This window comes from Aythya fuligula, chromosome 21, assembly GCF_009819795.1.
Source record: "Aythya fuligula isolate bAytFul2 chromosome 21, bAytFul2.pri, whole genome shotgun sequence".
Taxonomy (NCBI): Eukaryota; Metazoa; Chordata; class Aves; order Anseriformes; family Anatidae; genus Aythya; species Aythya fuligula.
In genome coordinates this window covers 3,120,303-3,139,575 of record NC_045579.1, presented here as the reverse complement: position 1 = coordinate 3,139,575, position 19,273 = coordinate 3,120,303, and the positions used below count along the sequence as shown (strand labels likewise).

The window sequence follows — 19,273 nt, the reverse complement described above, 5'->3', positions numbered from 1 at the left end:
GCGGCGGGCCAAGATGGCGGGGTGCGGCGCGGGGCTGTGCTGCTGCTGCTGCCCGCGCTGCTGTGGGGAGAGGGAGAGCCGCACCCCTGAGGAGCTGGTACGGCCGCTGTCCCCTCCCCGGAGCCTGTGGGGCTCCCCGCTTCGGCCGCTGGTGCCGCAGCCCTCGCTGTCCCGGTCCCCCAAAGCACCGTTGTTGTCGGTTGGTCCCCGCTCCTGCCAGGCCTGGCACCTGAGGCGGTACCGCGCCTCCTGCCCGCCTCAGGGCTCGTCCTGCCCGGCCCGGCACCGCTCCTGCTGGGGGACAGGGTGCTGGGGCAGTGCCCAGCTGCTCAGGGCGGGGTGATGCTGCCCATGCAAGTATCTTGTCCTGTGCCCCCTTGTTGGTGTGAAGGAAGGGGGGACAGGGGCTTGGCACGCTGCTTTACCTCCCCACGGCAGCCCTTCACAGCGTAGGAATGTAATGTATTCGTGCTGAAGGGCAAGCTTTAAGGTAAGGCCCAACATACGGTCACCCCCATGTAAGTGGTGGTCTGGTAACTCATGCTCCAACATTATAAGTATCAGTGGGGTAAGCTTTCCCTGGTTTTGGCTTTGCTACCAGTGTTCATGAGCACCAGTGTATGCGTTCATTCCCCTGATGTTTTCTCATTCCCATGTTCTTTGTTTTGTAGACGATCCTAGGAGAAACTCATGAAGAGGAAGATGAGATCCTTCCACGCAAAGACTATGAGGTGGGAAGCTAACTGATACCAGCTTGTGGAACTAATGGGGAGAGAGCTACAGACAGGTTTTTATCTGCTTTGATTTAAAGGGGGTAGGCACTCAACTTGCATCACTGTAGCTAGGTTGTATTGACACCAACAGAAATACCAGGAGCTGCTGTGCTTGCAAAGACTTGTTGCTCATCGTTTGATGCAGCATTTGTAGATTAATGCCCAGTGCTCTGAGTAGAGCTTAAATGTTTGCTGCCTAAGTCAGACTGCTATTGAGAAAATGCATTTTCTGAATCTGTTACGTTGCTCCCCTGTTTTAATGGGACTTTACTGGCTCTTGTGGTCTTACGTCATCGTGACTGTAAAAAAGCATCTGTAACTAGTTGGTCACTGTTGCTTTACTGCTGTCTGTGGTGTCATGCTGGCTCAAAGCAGATCTTATCTATCACATCCTGATTCTTACAGAAGACTTAATTTTTATGTGTCTGTGTGGTGGCCCTGAGCTTTTCAGAGTAGTTGCTCTCAGCATGGGTGTCACCAAGCTGTTGCTGTTTAGTGTAACATCAACCTGTTACTGTTCAGCTTGAAAAGGGGAAGCTGATGTGGGTAAAAGCCAACAGTACTTTGTGCTTACAGTGGGACAGTTATTACTTTTAATTTTCTCCTGTGGTAAGGTTAAGAACTGGTCTAGAAAGGAACTTGTTTCTAGTGTTTCTGCTGTAGTGAAGAATTAGATTTCATGTTATCCCCTGTCAAATTGGCCATGCTTTAAGTCTAAATCTGTATCTTGTGACTTTAACTTAAAGTTGTATTAATCACTGGTTTAGTTCTGTCTCATCTTTGGCGGTGAATTTGGTCTGTTCTTTCACTTCCCAATTCTCCAAGTCTGCCTCTACTGGAAATACTTAAATGAAGTTGTTTACGGTAGCTTTTCTCCTACAACTGTTTGCCAAACCTGCTGTGGGGTTGTAATGACTTCTGTAATCTTTAACAAGGCCTTCTGTCCATAGCGTTTTGCACAATCTGTAGCAGGTGATTCTCATTGACCTTTTGGCATTCTTCCAGAGCTTGGATTATGATCGCTGTATCAATGACCCATACCTGGAAGTTTTGGAGAGTATGGACAACAAGGTAAAATTTTTTTTTTCTTTCAGTAGCTTGAGAGCTAAAGCTGTAGAAATACCTTCCACTATGGGAAGTTTGTTTTTTCTTCTTTATGATAGAAATTCTCTTTTTGTTTTTGATGAAAAGAGTAAAAATAAGTGTAGAGACTGTAGCTCCCAGCATCTGTTCTGAACCTCACTTTTGAAGTGAATGAGGTGTTAAGCACTTCCATCTCTCTGTTTTCAGTTTGCTGTTGTCACTATCTTCTGTTGATTTATCACTATAGCTGCAATTTACCTGTGGAGCCCAAATCCACCTTTGTCTGGTTTCTATTTGTATGTTGCTTTGATTTGGCTTTTTAAAAATCCTGTTCCTACACAGAAAGCACGGAAATATGAAGCAGTGAAATGGGTGATGGTTTTCGCCATTGGAGTCTGCACAGGACTAGTAAGTGTCATGCTGTTTGGGGAATGAAGACACTTCAGGACACTAGGCAGGAATAATTTAGAAGTCAACAGCAAAAGAGAAAAGAGGAGATACCGTTCACTGTCAGGAAGTTGAGAGCTTAGGAGTTGGAGGGGGCTTTGGGGAATTACGGCATGTTGCAGGTAGATGATTTTCTGAGAAGACTTTTTTTGCTTTCCTTTCACATCTTGCTGTGTTTTCTGTGTAAAGTATTCTGGCAAATTCTTTAATTCTGTGTACAGGAAAACTTGTCCAAAGTTAGCGTTAATCAAACAGGATGCCAGTTTATAGTTGAGCTTTATTTGTTACGTTTGGCAATACTTTCTTCACTGTACATGCTTGAAAACTAGCTTTGCTGACTGCATGCCTCAGTTAAAGTTAGCTTTTTTTGGTACCCTGAAGTATGTTGTCAGTGTTTAAAAAAAAATCACAAAACTACCATTTGAATATTCTGAAGTATATCTCTTCAGGAATAATTCTGGGATGGATCTGTCCAAGGGAGAACAAGGGTGGCAGAAAATCTGAGCTTTGTAAGCTACTTTACTCAGAACAATGCTTTTGCTTTCCTTATCCTTTGTCCTCCCTCATGCGTACTCATGGTAGGGCTTGCTAGAAGGTGGTCTTTGGTACATGTATGTAGTAGTTTCTGATGACAGGTCTGTCTTTTTTTTCATAGGTGGGCCTCTTTGTGGATTTCTTCGTGCGACTCTTTACCCAGCTCAAGTTCCGGGTAGTACAAAGCTGTATCTTTTACTTAGCATATGGTGTCCTGGTAGACTTGAGTGACCTTTTTCTTTCTGTTGCTAAGAACAGCTGACTCATAGACATCTGCTGTCACTCACATTGTTGGTCAATCAGGTTTTCAACTTCCTTATGTAATTCAGCTCTCGAAACCAAGGAAGTGGTTTGAATATCAATATATGGGCAAAGACTAATCCCTAAAAGAATGAGTGGTTTCTCTTCCTTGTACATTAACTCTGAGCTCTGAAAAGAAGACCTGTCTTCTTGATGGGTTGTGTCATCTGTCCTGCCTGGAGTAGAAAGCACAAATTTGGCTCCTGATGCCGGTGGGACCCCCAGAGAGTACCAAATGATTGTGTTGGTGGGAGACCGTTGTTGCTTTCCTTGACCTCTCTGCAGCAGTGGAAGAATGCACAGAGAAAGGCTGTCTTGCCTTGTCTTTGCTGGAGCTGCTGGGGTTCAACCTGACCTTTGTTTTTCTCGCAAGTCTTCTGGTCCTCATCCAAGTAAGATTTAAGTTCACTGCTGCTCTTTACACAAGCTTCCTTTGCTTTCATGTGGTCCTGGACATGAAGTTTCCTTCTTGTCCATAGCACTTACTGCCTGAAGGCATCTTACCAACTTCAGAGTGCTAACTGATTTAGCTAAACAGTGTGTCTCATTCCCTTGCTGTGGTCTCTGACCGAGATACTGTCAGTCTGCTATGGAGTCAATGCAACACAGTGTCAGTGTTTTCCTTTCTGCAGCCTGTGGCAGCTGGATCAGGAATTCCTGAAATTAAGTGCTACCTCAATGGGGTAAAAGTTCCAGGGGTTGTGCGGCTCCGGACAGTGGTGTGCAAAGCTATGGGAGTGCTCTTCAGCGTGGCAGGAGGTAAGAAGTGCTGCAGTGTCTTCATCTCTTTGGGGTAAGGAATCACTGAAGGGGGAGAAATGAAGGGGAAGGGCGTGGAAAGTTTCTTTTGTTCCAGTGAAATCATTTTGGGCTGGAGACCAGGGTGTGAACCTTGGATACGTACAGGGAGTAGAAAAGCAGATAAGACAGAAGGACCGGGACTATCAGGGGAACAAATATCTTTTCGAAGTGGTCTAGTCAGAAGTGGCTCTTCATGGCTCAGTCCAAGAAGGAGACCTGAGAATTATCCAGAACGCATTATGTAGAATGACCTGAAGGCTGTGTTGTAGCCAGAAGGGCATGGTAACCTGGAGAGTTCAGAGTCCTTGAAACAACAGTCTTTGAATATTTTCACCCACTTGGAGTGCAAAGTCTGTGCAAGTCTGTTCACAAACATCTTGGGGGGGACACGGGCCAGCAGCTCCCTTCACCTTGAGAGGAGAGGGCATAGCTGCCTGAACTCAGCTGAGGTTTTGGAAGCTACCGACATACATTTATGGCCTGGTACAGGGAGGTCATGCTATGCTATGGGAGTGGTGAGCTGATCTCTTCTGCCATTGTCAGCAGGGGAGAGGGCGGGGAGCATGCTGTCTCATCAGTCCTGTTTTTCCAGGTCTTTTTGTTGGGAAGGAGGGTCCAATGATCCACAGTGGTGCTGTCGTAGGTGCAGGTTTGCCACAGGTTAGTGCTGGCCTGGGTCACTGAGATGGGTGAGCTGTGGAGGTCGTTTATCCTTTTCCTGATTGAAATGCAGCATTGCGTTGGGTTGCCTCTTGGCCATAGTGTTGAGCACCATGCCTTTGCTTGACTACCAGCCTTGGTCTCCCTCGGATGCCTGCTCATAGCTCAGTTTGTTGCTAGAGGAGTACAGAGTGTTGGTATTGTCTGTGCTAAGCGGTGCAGAAAAGAAAATGATTCTGATCTCCAGGAGAGTGTTTGCTACTCTCCCACTGAGGTGGGAGTAGAGTTAAACATCTCTTGTAAGCCAAGAGCAAACTCTGCAGGAGATTGTGCAGAGACCAGCAGTTCACACCCCTGCTTTGTAAGAGTACTGTGAGGAGAAAGTTTCCTTCTCCCATGTTTCTAAAGCTTTGCTTTCTCTGTAGTTCCAGAGCATCTCTTTGAGGAAGATCCAGTTTAACTTCCCGTATTTCCGCAGTGACAGGTACTGTGTCCAAGAGGGGGAGGAAAAGAGGAGGGGATGGTGAATGAGCCAGCTTTCCTGGGAGGAAGGTGGCTGCCTGGGATGAATCAGTCAGTTGTTTTTTTCAGTTTCTGTCTAGTACCCTGCAGTCTCATTCTGCAGGAGGAAGGACAGCACTGGGATACATAACTTGATTCTTCCATGCTACCCTTAAGGGATCCCAGCTCTGGTCTCCATGTTCATTGATGTTCTCTTGTACTGCTCAGCAAATCTCTACCCATTTAAAACCTTTAATCTGAATGGTTAAACATCATTGTTGGTAACAAGCTCAATTATGCACCCCGTATGAACAAGATATGGACCAGCCTTCTCTGGAGCCTCTGCAGGTGAACAAGAGCTTGCCTTTCCGTCTCTAGAATTCTTTCAAGTGATGCTGGAGCACTGTGGTTTGGGGTGTTTACTAGTGTACTTAGCAGTCACGTAATGCCACAGAGTTGTATTGGTGCTCTAGAGAGAGCATATGCTGCTGCAACAACTTACTGAAAAAATGATGTCTGCAGTGGCCAGTTCTTCTCACAGCTGTCACTCATGTATTTGTGGGATATACCAATGAACGGAAACGGTCCCTTGCTTTGCAGAATCTGAGCATGTTCACAACCCTTTGCTAAACTGACATTGCTTTCCTCTTCAGGGATAAAAGGGACTTTGTATCTGCTGGAGCTGCTGCAGGGGTTGCAGCTGCCTTCGGAGCCCCAATTGGGGGTACTCTTTTCAGCTTGGAAGAAGGTTCCTCCTTCTGGAATCAGGGACTTACATGGAAAGTGGTAAGTAATGACTCTATCTAGTTCTGTTTCTCTTTGAGCTGTACCTTGGGGAGGGCATATCTGTGAGGACATTTGCATTATCCTGTGTCTCCTGTCCGTCCTGGTAGGGAAGAGATTGCCTTCTCTATCAGTCCCCCAGGATTACTACAGATCAAGAGCAGAGATTAGTCTGGTACTACCTAGAACTGCTCTATAGGTAGCAGATTTATTGTACCTGAGAGAAAAGTGTTTTGTACCTGGACCTTTGCAGCCCAGTTCTCTGGGAGCAGACAGAGTTAAGCAGGTGCTGGATTTCTTTCTGCTGTCCTCTGCCTTGGGGAGCTGTATTGCAGCAATACCCTGTGCCTTCTAGTTACGGATTTCTCTGCCTCGTGCTTACTTTCATGATGTCTATGTTTTTTTGATGAATGTATCACAGCTCATGATGCTTTTGGCATTTCTCATACCAAATGACATGTTGATGGGATTCATCTAGTCTACTCTTTCACAGCAGGGATGGAATGAGCAAGGGGTTTGCCAAAATCGCAATGCTCTCTGAGCCAATGAAGACTTCAATTACAGCTCCAAACAGGCTGTGTTAGTGCCTTGTAATTGGTTTCTAACTACAACTTAGCATCTGTGACAAAAAAAAAAAAATCACTGCGGGAATTACTGGGTGAAATTCCTAACTCTTTGTGTGAGGGAAGCCAGATCAGATACGGTAGTACATTTTGGCCCTGCTGTCTTCTGCAGCAGGGAGTGGGCACTAAACCTCAGTAGGACTGTTTTCATAAAGCTTAGTGTTCTATAAGCTTGATGTTCGTTGTCATAAATGCTTTGATCACATTGAACCCTAAGTCTTAATGAAGAGCTAACTGTCAGTCTTAATTTTGGGAGTTTTTATTTCTTCTATTTTTCAACTTCCTTAGCTTTTCTGTTCCATGGCTGCCACCTTCACCCTGAATTTCTTCCGCTCTGGGATTCAGTTTGGAAGCTGGGGATCTTTCCAGCTCCCTGGGCTGCTCAACTTTGGGGAGTTCAAGGTACGATTTAGTGCTATTATTTTTCTCCCTCCGGTCTCTTGTCAGTTCAGTGTTTCTTTCTGTTTTTTTTTTGTTTGTTTGTTTGTTTGTTTGTTTGTGGTTACATGCTTGTATTTGCGTAGTTCATGTTTAGCAGGAACACGCTGTTAGCTTATGACAGTGTTATTCTGCTATGGTCATTGCTGCCGAAAGTCTCCTGCTGTCAAGGCAGAAGCGTTGGTGGGAAATTCCAATGACTAATGCTTTCCTTATGTTTTTCTGCATGTAGTGCTCTGAGTCTGATAAGAAATGTCACCTCTGGACAGCTGTGGACTTGGGGTTCTTCATTCTGATGGGGATCGTAGGAGGCCTTCTTGGAGCCACTTTCAACTGCTTAAACAAGAGGCTCGCCAAGTATCGCATGCGAAATGTGCATCCCAAACCAAAGCTGGTCAGGTATTTGTGCTTTCTTGAGTTTGTGTAGGTGTGTCTGATCTGTGTTCAGTGCCCCAGTGCAAATGCATTGATGTAGAAGACCAATGGGAGGAGCTGGTGGAAAACCTGTTCCTATGTGTTACTGAAATCAAAAATGAAGCATCCATGGAACTTAAGTGAACACCAGATACCAGATGTTACAACGTCTCTACATTTCTGTAATTACTCTGGTGGTGTAAGGAAAGCTGTAACCCTCTTACAACGGCTGTGAAAGGGGCTCTTTATCATAGTGGCTACAGCTGAGCAAACTGGAGCTGCGTCTCCATGCAGGATTTTTGTCTTGTCCAAACAGATGTGGAAAGAATAGCTGAATCCAGCTTTTTTACATTATTATTATCTCGGATAATTAAGTCCACAACTGAGCTCTGTGGTATTTAGAGAATTGCCATGTAATTCTGGAAAATAATGTCTGGTGTAGACAGAATTCCTAAATAAGAAGCTCATTTTAAAAAAAAAAAAAAAAAAAAAAGTATTTCAGTAGCTAGAAAAGAAATATGAAAGACTATGCATCAGGCTGTCCAGTTCTGTCTAGACGAGAGAATTTTTTACCCTGTAAAAATATAGAGAACATCGTTTCCATGTGAACAGTCTCACCACCAAACCCTGCCCTTCGGGTTTTTATATGTGACTGTGTTCTGAGAGCAGAAGTATTGCCATTTGGGGGCAGGCAATGAAAAAAGGAAGTTAACTTAATCCTGGCAACCAAGCTATAATTCAGCTTGACTTGCAGGCTCCCCTGCTTCAAATATTAAGCTGCTGTAACTGCTTCTTCCTGCAACCATTTCAGAGTTGCGAAGAGCCTGGACTGTGTTACAGGTCTGAGTGCAGTTTAAGAGTATGGTTTCTGCTGTGTGTTTGCAGAGTCCTGGAGAGCCTGCTGGTGTCACTGACTACCACGGTTGTGGTCTTTGTAGCCTCCATGATACTGGGGGAGTGCCGGCAGATGTCTTCCACCAGTCACAGTGGCAATGACACTTTGAGCGTGCAGGTGAGGAACGTTCCATGAAGATTGTAGGTCTCCTTCACATTGTTCCTCCCTTCGCAGTAGCACAGGCAGGTAATGAGCCTTGAGGGCATGTAGTACCCACAGAGAACTTGAGTTAAAACTTATGGACAGTTGTAGGACCTTAAACAGTGAAAGCTGTGCTTTGTGCTTTTGTAGTTTGACAAAGCAGCTCAGGCTATGAATCAAGGAGCCTACTGTCTGCAGGCCTAACGTCTGCTATTGATATTTTGGTCTAAACATGTCAAACTGTGGGTGGACACCATATACAGGAGGGTTACACCCGTTCTGCACAAAGGCTAACATAGCAGGGAGTGGTTTTTAACTGTTCGTGTCCTTTATGTCCTGCATTAGGGTATGTCAGAGGATGTGAATTCAAGCATCAAAACGTTTTTCTGCCCAAATGAAACCTATAATGACATGGCCACACTATTCTTCAACCCTCAGGAGTCAGCTATCCTGCAGCTCTTCCACCAAGATGGTGAGTAGCTAGCAGACAGTGCTTCATGCCGTCCTCAGGCTTCAGAGCTTCATCTTGCTTGAAACAGTTTTGTTAAGTGGACCACAAAGCTAACAGCCTCTTCAAGCCTTTATGGCTCAAGAGGGCTGCTGGTACAACAGCTTAACATCCCCTCTCTGGGAAGAAAGGCCTGCTTTTCCTTTTTTTCCACTTACTCAATGTTTTCATGTGTGTTTGGACTGGAAGACTGTTTTGAGATGGGTCTGCTGTGAGCTGAAGGGTGGATGGTGTGAGACTTACCATCTGTCCAGCAGGCCTTTTCCCCTCTAGTCATGATTCTTCTTGTGTTACAGGTACTTTCAGCCCAGTCACACTCTCCTTGTTCTTCCTTCTCTATTTCTTACTTTCCTGCTGGACATACGGGATCTCTGTGCCCAGTGGTCTCTTTGTGCCATCACTGCTTTGTGGGGCTGCCTTCGGACGCCTGGTCGCCAACCTCCTCAAAAGGTGCATTGAGTGTGTGTGAGAGATGTGCTGCAAATGCATGCTGACCTCTCAGTCAGGTTATTCTAATCTTGGGGCTCTGTCTTGCCCTAGCTACATCGGCCTGGATCACATCTACTCAGGAACCTTTGCACTGATTGGAGCAGCAGCATTCCTGGGAGGAGTGGTCCGGATGACAATTAGCCTGACTGTCATCCTAATTGAATCCACCAATGAGATCACCTATGGGCTCCCGATAATGATCACCCTCATGGTGAGTGCAGGGCCTTGGCTCTAGCTTCTTGAACATGTACTAGTTGTGAATCTCTTCCTGTCAGGGCAGTGATGAGCCAAGGAGTCTTGTATTTGGATCAGCAACTCAGTACACCCTGTTTTTTCTGCAGGTAGCCAAATGGACTGGAGACTTTTTCAACAAAGGCATCTATGACATCCATGTGAACTTGCGAGGAGTACCTCTCCTGGAGTGGGAAACAGAGGTGGAAATGGATAAGTAAGGCTGCCCCTCTTGGCAGGACTGTGGGTTAGAGTTTGTCAGTAGGGTTCTTGGCTCAGAAAGGAATGTTGTAATGGGGGGATGATGATTCATGTCCAGTGAACCAGTCTGCACCAGCTGCTGTGAGAAGAGCTGGAAGTTGTGCATCAGGCCTGCAGCAGGAAAGAGGTGCCTGGAGCCCTTGCTGGGGAGGAATGGGCAGGTGGAGATCTGAGAAAAAAATTTGTGAGGCTTGGGAAGAAGCTTGATATGAAGCACGGAGCGATCTTGGATTTCTGTGTTTCCTCAGACTACGAGCCAGTGACATCATGGAACCCAACCTGACTTATGTCTACCCCCACACCCGTATTCAATCTCTTGTTAGCATCTTGCGCACAACGGTTCATCATGCCTTCCCTGTCGTGACTGAGAACCGGGGCAATGAGAGGGAGTTCATGAAGGGAAATCAGCTGATAAGTAACAACATCAAATTCAAGGTAAGAAGTTGATTTTTCAGTAAGTTGAAAGGATAAAGAGCTTGGTTGTGCAGGAAGAAGGTCCCTTCCTTTATTATCATAGAATCATTTAGATTGGAAAAGACCTTTAAAAATCATCTAATCCAACCTTTAACCTGTACTGACAATTTTAGTATTGTCACTGCAGGATTCAGATTAGACATGAGCAATTACTAAAATACAGTTATTTAGTTAATTACTAAAATGCAATTTCAGTCCATTCTCCTGGTTATGGCAAAGGCAGAGCAGTGCTCTGCATTAGTATAGAAGCAAAACTGAACAGGACTTCAAATAACCAGTTTAGGATAGAGGTGGAAAAATTTTGAATTAAGTACTGAACCCACCCTTGAGATCAAGAATGGTTGCCTAATTGCTTCTCTCCTTCACGGGAGGAGAAACAGGCAGAATACTTTAACTTCCTGGGAAACTTGAAATTTAGGGTTGGAATTAACCACGTTTGTGGCATTACCTGTGCTCTAGCAAAAAGGGTGCCTGACTTCCTAAATTGCAGGTTTCCTGCCAAAAGAGAGTCCCACTGGCTATTCTTACAACTACTGTGACAGCACTAAGGAACACTATCGGGTGATAGAAAGCTATAAAAAATATTTTATAGTTAGTTACTCTTTGATAATTGTTGGCCTGCTAAGTGGGTATCTGAAAATTGTATCCAGAAATCTAGCATTCTCACCCGAGCTGGAGAGCAGCGCAAACGGAGTCAGTCCATGAAGTCCTACCCTTCAAGTGAGTTGCGTAACATGTGTGACGAGCACATAACAACGGAGGAGCCACCAGAGAAGGAGGATTTGCTACAACAGATGCTAGAGAGAAGGTGAGATACTTGTAGGAACAAAGGTAGGAAAAAAAGATATTTCTTAACATCGGGATGTATTGTGATGCTTCATACAGTCCCTATTATTTCATATTCAGGAGGAAACAGTATGAGTATCCATGTTATCAGAAGTAACTTGTCAGGACCCATCAGACAATGCTCAGACCCACACCTGTGCCTGAGTCCTGAGCTAATGACTTGATGACTCAATTGTTAAATTTCCATCAAACGCCTGCCCAAAAATATTTCCTGGAGAGGATAGAATACCTGGGGAAATTACTTGTCTTTAGAAATTAACGCCCTCTTGTACACAAAAACCTGAGGGCTCTGCAAAGCTCACTCTTACAAGAGAGGAGATAATGACCTGTTACCATACTACTTGATACCATCTTTCTGGTAACTGGACTGAGTCATAGACTTTTATTGCAGTTGTTTCACGCAAAAGCCCAGTGTAGTTAATCAGTTTCTGACCGACTGAGTGTGACACGTACAGGTGAAGTTATGACCTGACACTATCACATGCTTCAGATGTTACTAGAATCAGTAATTTTGAACTGAAAATTGCTTCAGTAGCAAGTGATCTGAAACTGAAAGTTAGGAGACTGTCTCCATTTTACTGCTTGTATAATGGCACTTGACTATAATGGCACTTTACTGTTCTCTGATAGTTTGCTTGGAGAAAAGACTTCTTACTCTCTAGAAAGAATCCCTGAAATATTCTAGAGAAGGTTGCAGAGATAAAATAGCTGTTGGTTTGGAGGCTGGTGTGTGTGTCTCATTAGGTTCAAGTGACTTACAATATGTATTCAATCTGTTGCAGATACACACCTTACCCCAATCTGTACCCTGACCAGTCTCCCAGTGAGGAGTGGACCATGGAGGAACGCTTCAGACCTCTGACCTTCCATGGCCTGATCTTGCGCTCGCAGCTGGTCACGCTCCTTGTCAGGGGGGTTTGTTACTCTGAGAGCCAGTCAGTAAGTCTGCCTCATCTGGAGTTGTAGCAGACATCTCCACCCTGTGAGCTAAGCAAGTTGGGGATGATATTTATAAGCTGTCATGAAGAATTCACCTATTTTTCCATTTTAAGGAATGCATCTTTGCTTTGAAAGCTGAAGGCAGGTAATGTGAATTCTCCCTTGCAGCTCTAGAAGAAAGAGAATGGAATTTCTGTTTAAGCAGCCCAAGGAAAAGTGTACAGCTACTGTATTTGGGGAAAAATATTAACAACCATCACAATCTGCATAAAAATGCAATCAGAACTGTAGAATGGAGGGCAAATCTTAAATACAAACAGGCAAACTGGTGGTATATACTTTGTGTTCTTAATGCCACATGCCAAGGTCTTAGGAGATTGGCAGCTGTATTGCTAAGATCAGTATGAGCTTTTGTGTTTGAGGCCCAGCTTCCACAGAGCTATTTTGTTGCTGCTCTCCAGTGTTGAGTATAGGTATTTCAGAGGTTGGAGAGTATATCCATATATCTCTGAGCTAAATGCTTGTATGGGCTTGTGCTTCCGTTGCTGAATTCTAAACAGAGATGTTAAGAATGCCTTTACAGAAGTTTTGTGTGTGGGTGTGGGGGAAGGAGTCTGGGTAAGCACAGGGTGTTGGGAGGCATCATTTGCTGTGCTTGCAGACTGTGCGCTCTCATGGAAGGCAACACACTGATTTGGTGGCATTTTTAATTTCAGAGTGCAAGTCAGCCTCGTCTATCCCATGCAGAGATGTCAGAGGATTACCCTCGCTATCCAGATATCCATGACCTGGACCTCACGTTGCTGAACCCTCGCATGATAGTGGTAAGAGATGCACTGTGATGTGATAGTAAGACTCTCGACCTGTCTACTTCAGTTTCCTTCTAGATTAGATTTCTGCATGAGGGTGAATGGACTGGCAAACTTCGGAGTTCTCAACATTTCAGTGAATTAGAGCAGCTGTAGCAATTGCTTATTAGTGATTCTTGGAACTACTGAAAATGCCTCTTGTAAATAACATCGTTATTTCTTGTTTCTTAGGATGTCACTCCATACATGAACCCATCTCCCTTTGCTGTCTCTCCAAACACTCACGTGTCGCAAGTCTTTAACCTGTTCAGGACAATGGGACTCAGACATCTACCAGTTGTGAATGCAGTTGGAGAGGTGAGTCCTTATCTCAGTTTTGTCCTAGCTGAGCAAGGAAGCAGATGTGTTTTTTGCAATGCTTTCCCCTTTGAGAGAGTTGAGATCTGTTTTAACATTAAACAGATATGTTTTAATGGGATCAGAATGTGGTCTTCAGGCTCTGAAGCATTGTTGATTGCTGTGACCTCATTACCATCCTTAGTGTCCAAGTCTGCTCCCTGCTTTCACCCCAAAGAACAGGACACACAGTCTGTCTCCTTTTTCAGGTTGTCAGCATGTGGAAGCTGTTACTGTCTTGTACCTTTTCAGAGTCCTTGAGCTCACCAGAGGTCACTAATTTGGCTTCCCCTTTGACAGCTTTGAGGCCAAGAGCAGAATTTCCTGAACGTTGGGCAGGAGGTTTTTCTTTTGGACAGAAACTTGCATTCTGTTCTTATTCATAGGAGTAGAAAAATAAAGAAGCTTTTGAACGGTTTGCGCTTGATTTGCTGTACTTATCTCTTTGCCATCTACAGTGCTCAGAAATAGTCAGTAGGTGTCAGTAACTTCCTATCAACATCATGAGAAACTTCCCTTAAGCCTGAACAAGGAAGCAAAATCCTTATGATGATGATAATAGCCTGAACTGGTCTTTCCTTATGAGACATCAGTGCTTTTTTCTTTTTTTGCCTCTAGATGTTCCTAACAGTAGGTATGTGCTGGGAGAGTGGGGTGTCTGTTCTGGTGAAACTTTAGCTTGAACCCACTGTAACTGCATTGGTCGAGAAGTGTTTGAAGGTTTTCACATGTTTTTTTGGGTTGGAAAGTACAACAGCTCTAACAGCTCTACCATGCACGTCTCTTAGTGGCACATCTGTGATACTGACATATCGTTTTTTTTTCCTTTTTTCTTCCTCTTTAAGATTGTTGGGATAATCACTCGGCACAACCTGACCCACGAATTTCTGCAGGCAAGACTGAGACAACACTATCAGACCATTTGATGCCCCTGCCCCACTGCCGGTGTGGCTACCTCCCTCTTCCAAGCCTGCACACGCGCTCGCATTCTGCTTGGACCCCACAAGGCCCAAGACTTGCCGTTTGGCTTCTCACACGCATATCAAGCCTGGGGAGCTGGAAAACATCTTGCTAGCCAGAGAATTAGAGGAGCTGCCTGAGCCTGGAGCTGTAGACTGGTCTCAGGCACTTGGTTTGATCACTCTTGATCCAGGTTTTATTTTTTTTCCTCTGCGCCCAGCCTTTCATGAGATGTTGTCTTGACATTATACATTCAGCTTTTTGTTTTTTGAGGCTTGGACAAAAGAACCATCTAGCTCCACTGTGTCCTGTGCAGAGAACTGCAGCATCTTTTCCCTGTCTACCTGTGCGTTTCTTTTCCTCTTCATCCCTTGTTCCTGCAACTGTTGCCTTACTTGTGTGAGAGGGGGGTTGCTGTCAAGGCAGAGAGGAGATAATGAAGTTTGCAGTTATCAGATAGCTGCTTTGCAGGATGGCTTTTCTCAAAAGTGGTATAAAAAGCCAGTTCTTTGGAAATGCACGTCTCTTTGTGGGTGTTCCCAGTTGCCCATATTTTTCCACTCTGGCTTTCTTTTTTTCCTTATTTTTCTACTCCTTACATGGGAGTGTTCTTGCTGTGACATTTTTGACAACAGCTGACTTTTGAGAGCATCTCAGAGAATCAGGAGTTCTGAACAGTTCAATTGCATTTACTGTTTGGATTATAAATGTTCAGTACTTTTGCAGAGCATCTCAGAGAAGGAGGCTTTCTTTTTCCCTGTTAGCTGTTACTCTTATCTCCCCGCAAGAAACTCTACTAAGGTACTCTACTTGTGGTACTCTGCTTTGTCACTACCTGTATTTATAGGCACGGTGTCCTTTCCAGCTATGGCTATAGACCAGGAAACCCCACTTCCTCAGAGCACAGAGAATTGTGGATTTCTGGAGGCAGTTATAACTGATGCCCTGTCTCTGGGTTTCATTGAGTTACCTCTGTGTTGTGAGAGAAGCTGGCGGGACTTTAGGCTGCCATACAGGAAGGATACTTAGTGCTAGCAACTAGCAGGCAGGATTATACTGCAGGCTGATACGTGGGGCTGTCTGGCTTTAAAAACTAGGATAATGTTTGCAGCTGCACAGCCAAATGTCTAAGGGTAAAATGAGCACTTAGGAGCCAGTTGCAGCCAGTTCACTGCTTTAGCAGGTACCATCCTGGCCAGCACCTGTATTGTTCCAGCAGGCACCTGCCTTTGTGAGTTTTGCATACAGATAACCCTGAGTGGGAAGTCAGCGTTGTGCCTCTGGGGACTGTGGAGCTGATTGGCTTGATAAAGCACAGAGCATTCTCTCAGCCAAGAGACTGGGCTAAGTAACATGGGGAATGTATCCCAGGAAAGCTTCTGCACAGCCTCCAAGCACTCCTGTTAACCTCTTAACCTGTTGTCTGCCATAAGGAGCTAGCTAGATGAGAACTGTGGCAGAAGGAAGTCAGACACTGTTCCATTTCCTGAAATCAGGAACTCACCTGTGTTGAAAACTATCCTGAATAACACTGGCAGAGTTGTGCTCTTTCCTTGCATGTCAAAACACTACTTCTGTTACAGCAGCCTCTTAGTGGAAGCTGACTGTTGCAGGGCAGTGCTTTGCAAGCCACTGACACCTGCTACAGTTAGGGCTAGGAGGTTTTGTGCCTAGGGCACCAGCCATAGTCTTAAGTAGGGCTCTTTAAGTCACAGGAGCTCTTTAAACATTCATGTAGCCATTGCAGTCCAGGTAGTTGTGGGACAGATGTGTTCTCTGGCTGTGCTTGCAGTAAACACAGATGAGTCACAGGATGCTCTTGATTTCTGTCCTGCAGATGAGAGAAAACTTGGTCTTAAAAGCAGTTCCTGAGGCAAAATTCTAGGGTGGAATTGATCCTTGTCATACAGGGCATAACACATCTCAGCTGGAAAGTTTTTTAGCAAAGCTGTTCATAAGCACTTAGTTTTTTTTTTTTAATTTTTTTATTCCTCTCCATTGACATCTGGAGGCCTTGTTTTTTCTTTCAGTGTTCTTTCTCTCCGGCCTTCTTATAAAGAGAGGAATGGTGGATCTTTGCTTTCAGGAATGGAGGTTACAGCATTTCCACAAAGGACAGAATGGGCTGTGGTACATGCAGTAGCAGTTGTTGCAAGGGAAGCTGGATCCTTTGTTAGCCATGGCGAGTGTCCATTGGGTAGTATCCAGGGCTTCTTGGGAAAGGACCTATGCTAAAGAGCAGGGAACACAATTCATTCTTTCTCTTACTGTGGAGCTAGCAACAACAGCTCTTGTCTCTGCCACTAAAGTTGTTTTGCTGGCTTCTGAATATCTTAGTTCCATTTCAGGTAAGGCATGCAAGCTCTTAAACTTTCTAGAGTAAAACAAAGGTGTTTTCCTACAGCTAGTACCCACCTTGTGCCTTTCAACCTGAACTCCTTAGCTGGGACAGACATAGCGTTGTTCCTAGAGCACACAAGTCAGCATTGGCCTCTGCTTTTGACTTGCAAGTTGTTTCCCAGGTAGGGTAAGGACATTTTCTCTGGATAGTATGTGTAGTTGGTTTTTAAATGCCTGTGTTCCCTGAGCACTGGTTGTGCACTGAGCTGCCCCAAGGAACTTCTAGCACCCCTTTGTACTCCCTGAAGCTGGACTGTGGGTTTGAAATATGCTTCTGGTAACCTATCTTTCATTCAGAGGATTTGTGCTCTTCTGCAGTTACAAATTACAGGAATTCTGTTCTGGGATTTCACATCCTTCTAGTGTGGAAATAGCAATCCCATACTGTCAGAAAACCTCTGAAGAGTGCCCTCTCTCTGTGGTAAATCCTTTTCCTGTTACTTATGTTGAGTGACTGCATGTGGAAGGTTCCTTCAGTCCATGCACCTGAACCTGAGGTCCTTAGATTGTTGCCTTGAGCCAGTCATCTCTTGTTTTATTTGTGAACATGAGCTGCAGCAGTATATTTTGCTGTAGAATGTCTTACCCTTGCTGCTAAGGCCTGTAGTTAGGTGATCCAGGCCAGACAGACAGAAAAATCTTGCTAAACGTCGAGCTCCAGCTGTGTTTCCCTGTGAGAGTCAGCTGTCAGCACTGTCTGCTCTGCCTGTGCATCTGTCTTACTGAGAACTTTCAGCTGGAAAACACGCCTGCTTCACTCTGTCAGTAAAGAAGTTTTATCGAGTGGCGGTGGGGGACCCTGTCAGCCTTTTTAAAGGGAAATCTGAGTGTGCAATCACCAGTTATGTAGTTTGCAGAAAGGAAGTTACAAGTTCTTGTGACGTCTGGAGATGCAGCGTTTCACCTCTGACTGTAGACTGTTGCAAAGAGCCTGAGTTGAATTAGTCCTGTTCTCACACTTCGGTCACTAAATTCCTTTCTAACAACGTGCTAGCTGCTTTTGTTCTGGCTACTTAGTGGTTTACCAAGAAACTCTTAGCATAGGTGCCTATAACCTTTTACTCAGAGCAACACTAAAGGAATACATGTAGTAACCAAGAACTGGATTAGTACTGATGGCAGAAGTTCGGGGCAATATGGGGCACTCTCCCCGCCTCATGTTTTCCTGTGCAGTGTTAATTATGCAGTTTTGAATTAACTTACTGTGAGCCATTCCAATGGTAGCAACTTACCTTTCCATTTGTTTTATTTTGCACTGTTTTTGTTATAAAATGATGTAAGCTAATTCCACAATGTATATAAACTGTATTTTTTTTAAATTTGTATGAACATATTTTTATTTGAACTATGGCACTTGGGAAGTATTCATGTAACCATAACATGTCTGAGAGTAAAATGTTTGTGTGTCTCCTTCAGCACTTCAAGGCCTCGTGATGTTTCTAGTGTTTTATTTTTTGTCCTTTACTATAATAAAACTGGTAGAACATTGCAATATTCAAGAACATGATTTGGGATAGATGAGTAGTTGCTATTTATAAGCTGTCTGGATCTGACAGTTTCACAGGAGGTGCCCTGAGGCTGGACAGAAATAGGAGTTGTTATAAACCTGTAGGCTGCAACCACTCTAGCCCCATGTTCTCTCACAACAAAAGGAAGGAATTAACAAATGTATGATAAGGAGTTGAACTGTGCACACTGTGCTAGAGGTGACTGCTGCTTTTCTTATCTGGGAACTCTTGCTTTCTACCCTCCTGTAAGTTAATGAAAGACATTTAGAGTGTAGTGTTGCACCTCTTGTCTTACAGGTGATTTCTCCAAATGTGAAAAGTCTTAACTTCATCTTCAGCCCTTATTTAGTTTGTGGCTATACAGAAAACCTGTGACAATTTTTGATCTTTCATCAAATTTGTGCATAAGTACAGCCTTTGAGCACAGTATTTGGCCCAAAAGCTCACCATCATCCCATGCTTGTTTTTCTTCATCGGGTCGCTGTGCTGTACAGGGTGCACGTAGCAGCTCTCTGATGCACTCTCGCAAAGCCAGCAGCTCGTCTGGCTCCTGCCATCAGTCCCCTGTTTGGTGTGTGTGTAATGACACAGAGGAAGGGCCTGAAATTGATAAAAGCATCTGTTGGGAGGAGATGGCAGAAAATCTGTGGGTGGGAGCAAAATAAGAAGCAACATAGTCTGCTTAATTAAGTTAATTAATTCCTCCTAGCAAGGAATCAGTAGAAGAGAGTCAGCAGGAGAGTAAGTGGGGGAACTCTGCTTCAGCTCTGTTACTGTCTTCAGTCCTAAATACAGTAATGTAGGAGGAAGTGAGAGCAGTTAATTGTCTTTTTAAAACCAAGGCACATCAACTGCTGCTTTGGAGTAACAGTAAATAAAGGAGGCCAATAGACTGTTTTGTCTTTCTCCCTCAAATTTCACACAAAAAAGGGAGGTGTCTGGCACATTTATGCTTAAAGCAAATGGCTTCATGTTTAGATTAAAACCTCTTTCTACTGAGGTTTATAGGCTCATAAATCCAGCCATGTGTTGTGACCCCAGTACTTGTAAACTGTATTT

General features: G+C 44.5%; 1 protein-coding gene across 1 annotated transcript; it reads left to right on the top strand.

Annotated features, from left to right (window-relative positions):
* Positions 1-13: 13 nt before the first annotated feature.
* CLCN6 (chloride voltage-gated channel 6) lies at positions 14-18,194 on the top strand. The gene is made up of 23 exons (XM_032201329.1): positions 14-97; positions 672-731; positions 1,779-1,844; positions 2,199-2,264; positions 2,959-3,025; positions 3,423-3,529; positions 3,770-3,896; positions 4,531-4,598; positions 5,024-5,082; positions 5,753-5,885; positions 6,794-6,907; positions 7,176-7,342; positions 8,243-8,369; positions 8,739-8,865; positions 9,198-9,351; positions 9,442-9,601; positions 9,732-9,838; positions 10,131-10,317; positions 11,007-11,164; positions 11,985-12,141; positions 12,858-12,965; positions 13,182-13,307; positions 14,192-18,194. Exons 1-23 carry the CDS (start codon positions 14-16, stop codon positions 14,270-14,272), a joined length of 2,610 nt encoding a protein of 869 aa, XP_032057220.1. The 3' UTR covers positions 14,273-18,194.
* Positions 18,195-19,273: the final 1,079 nt, after the last annotated feature.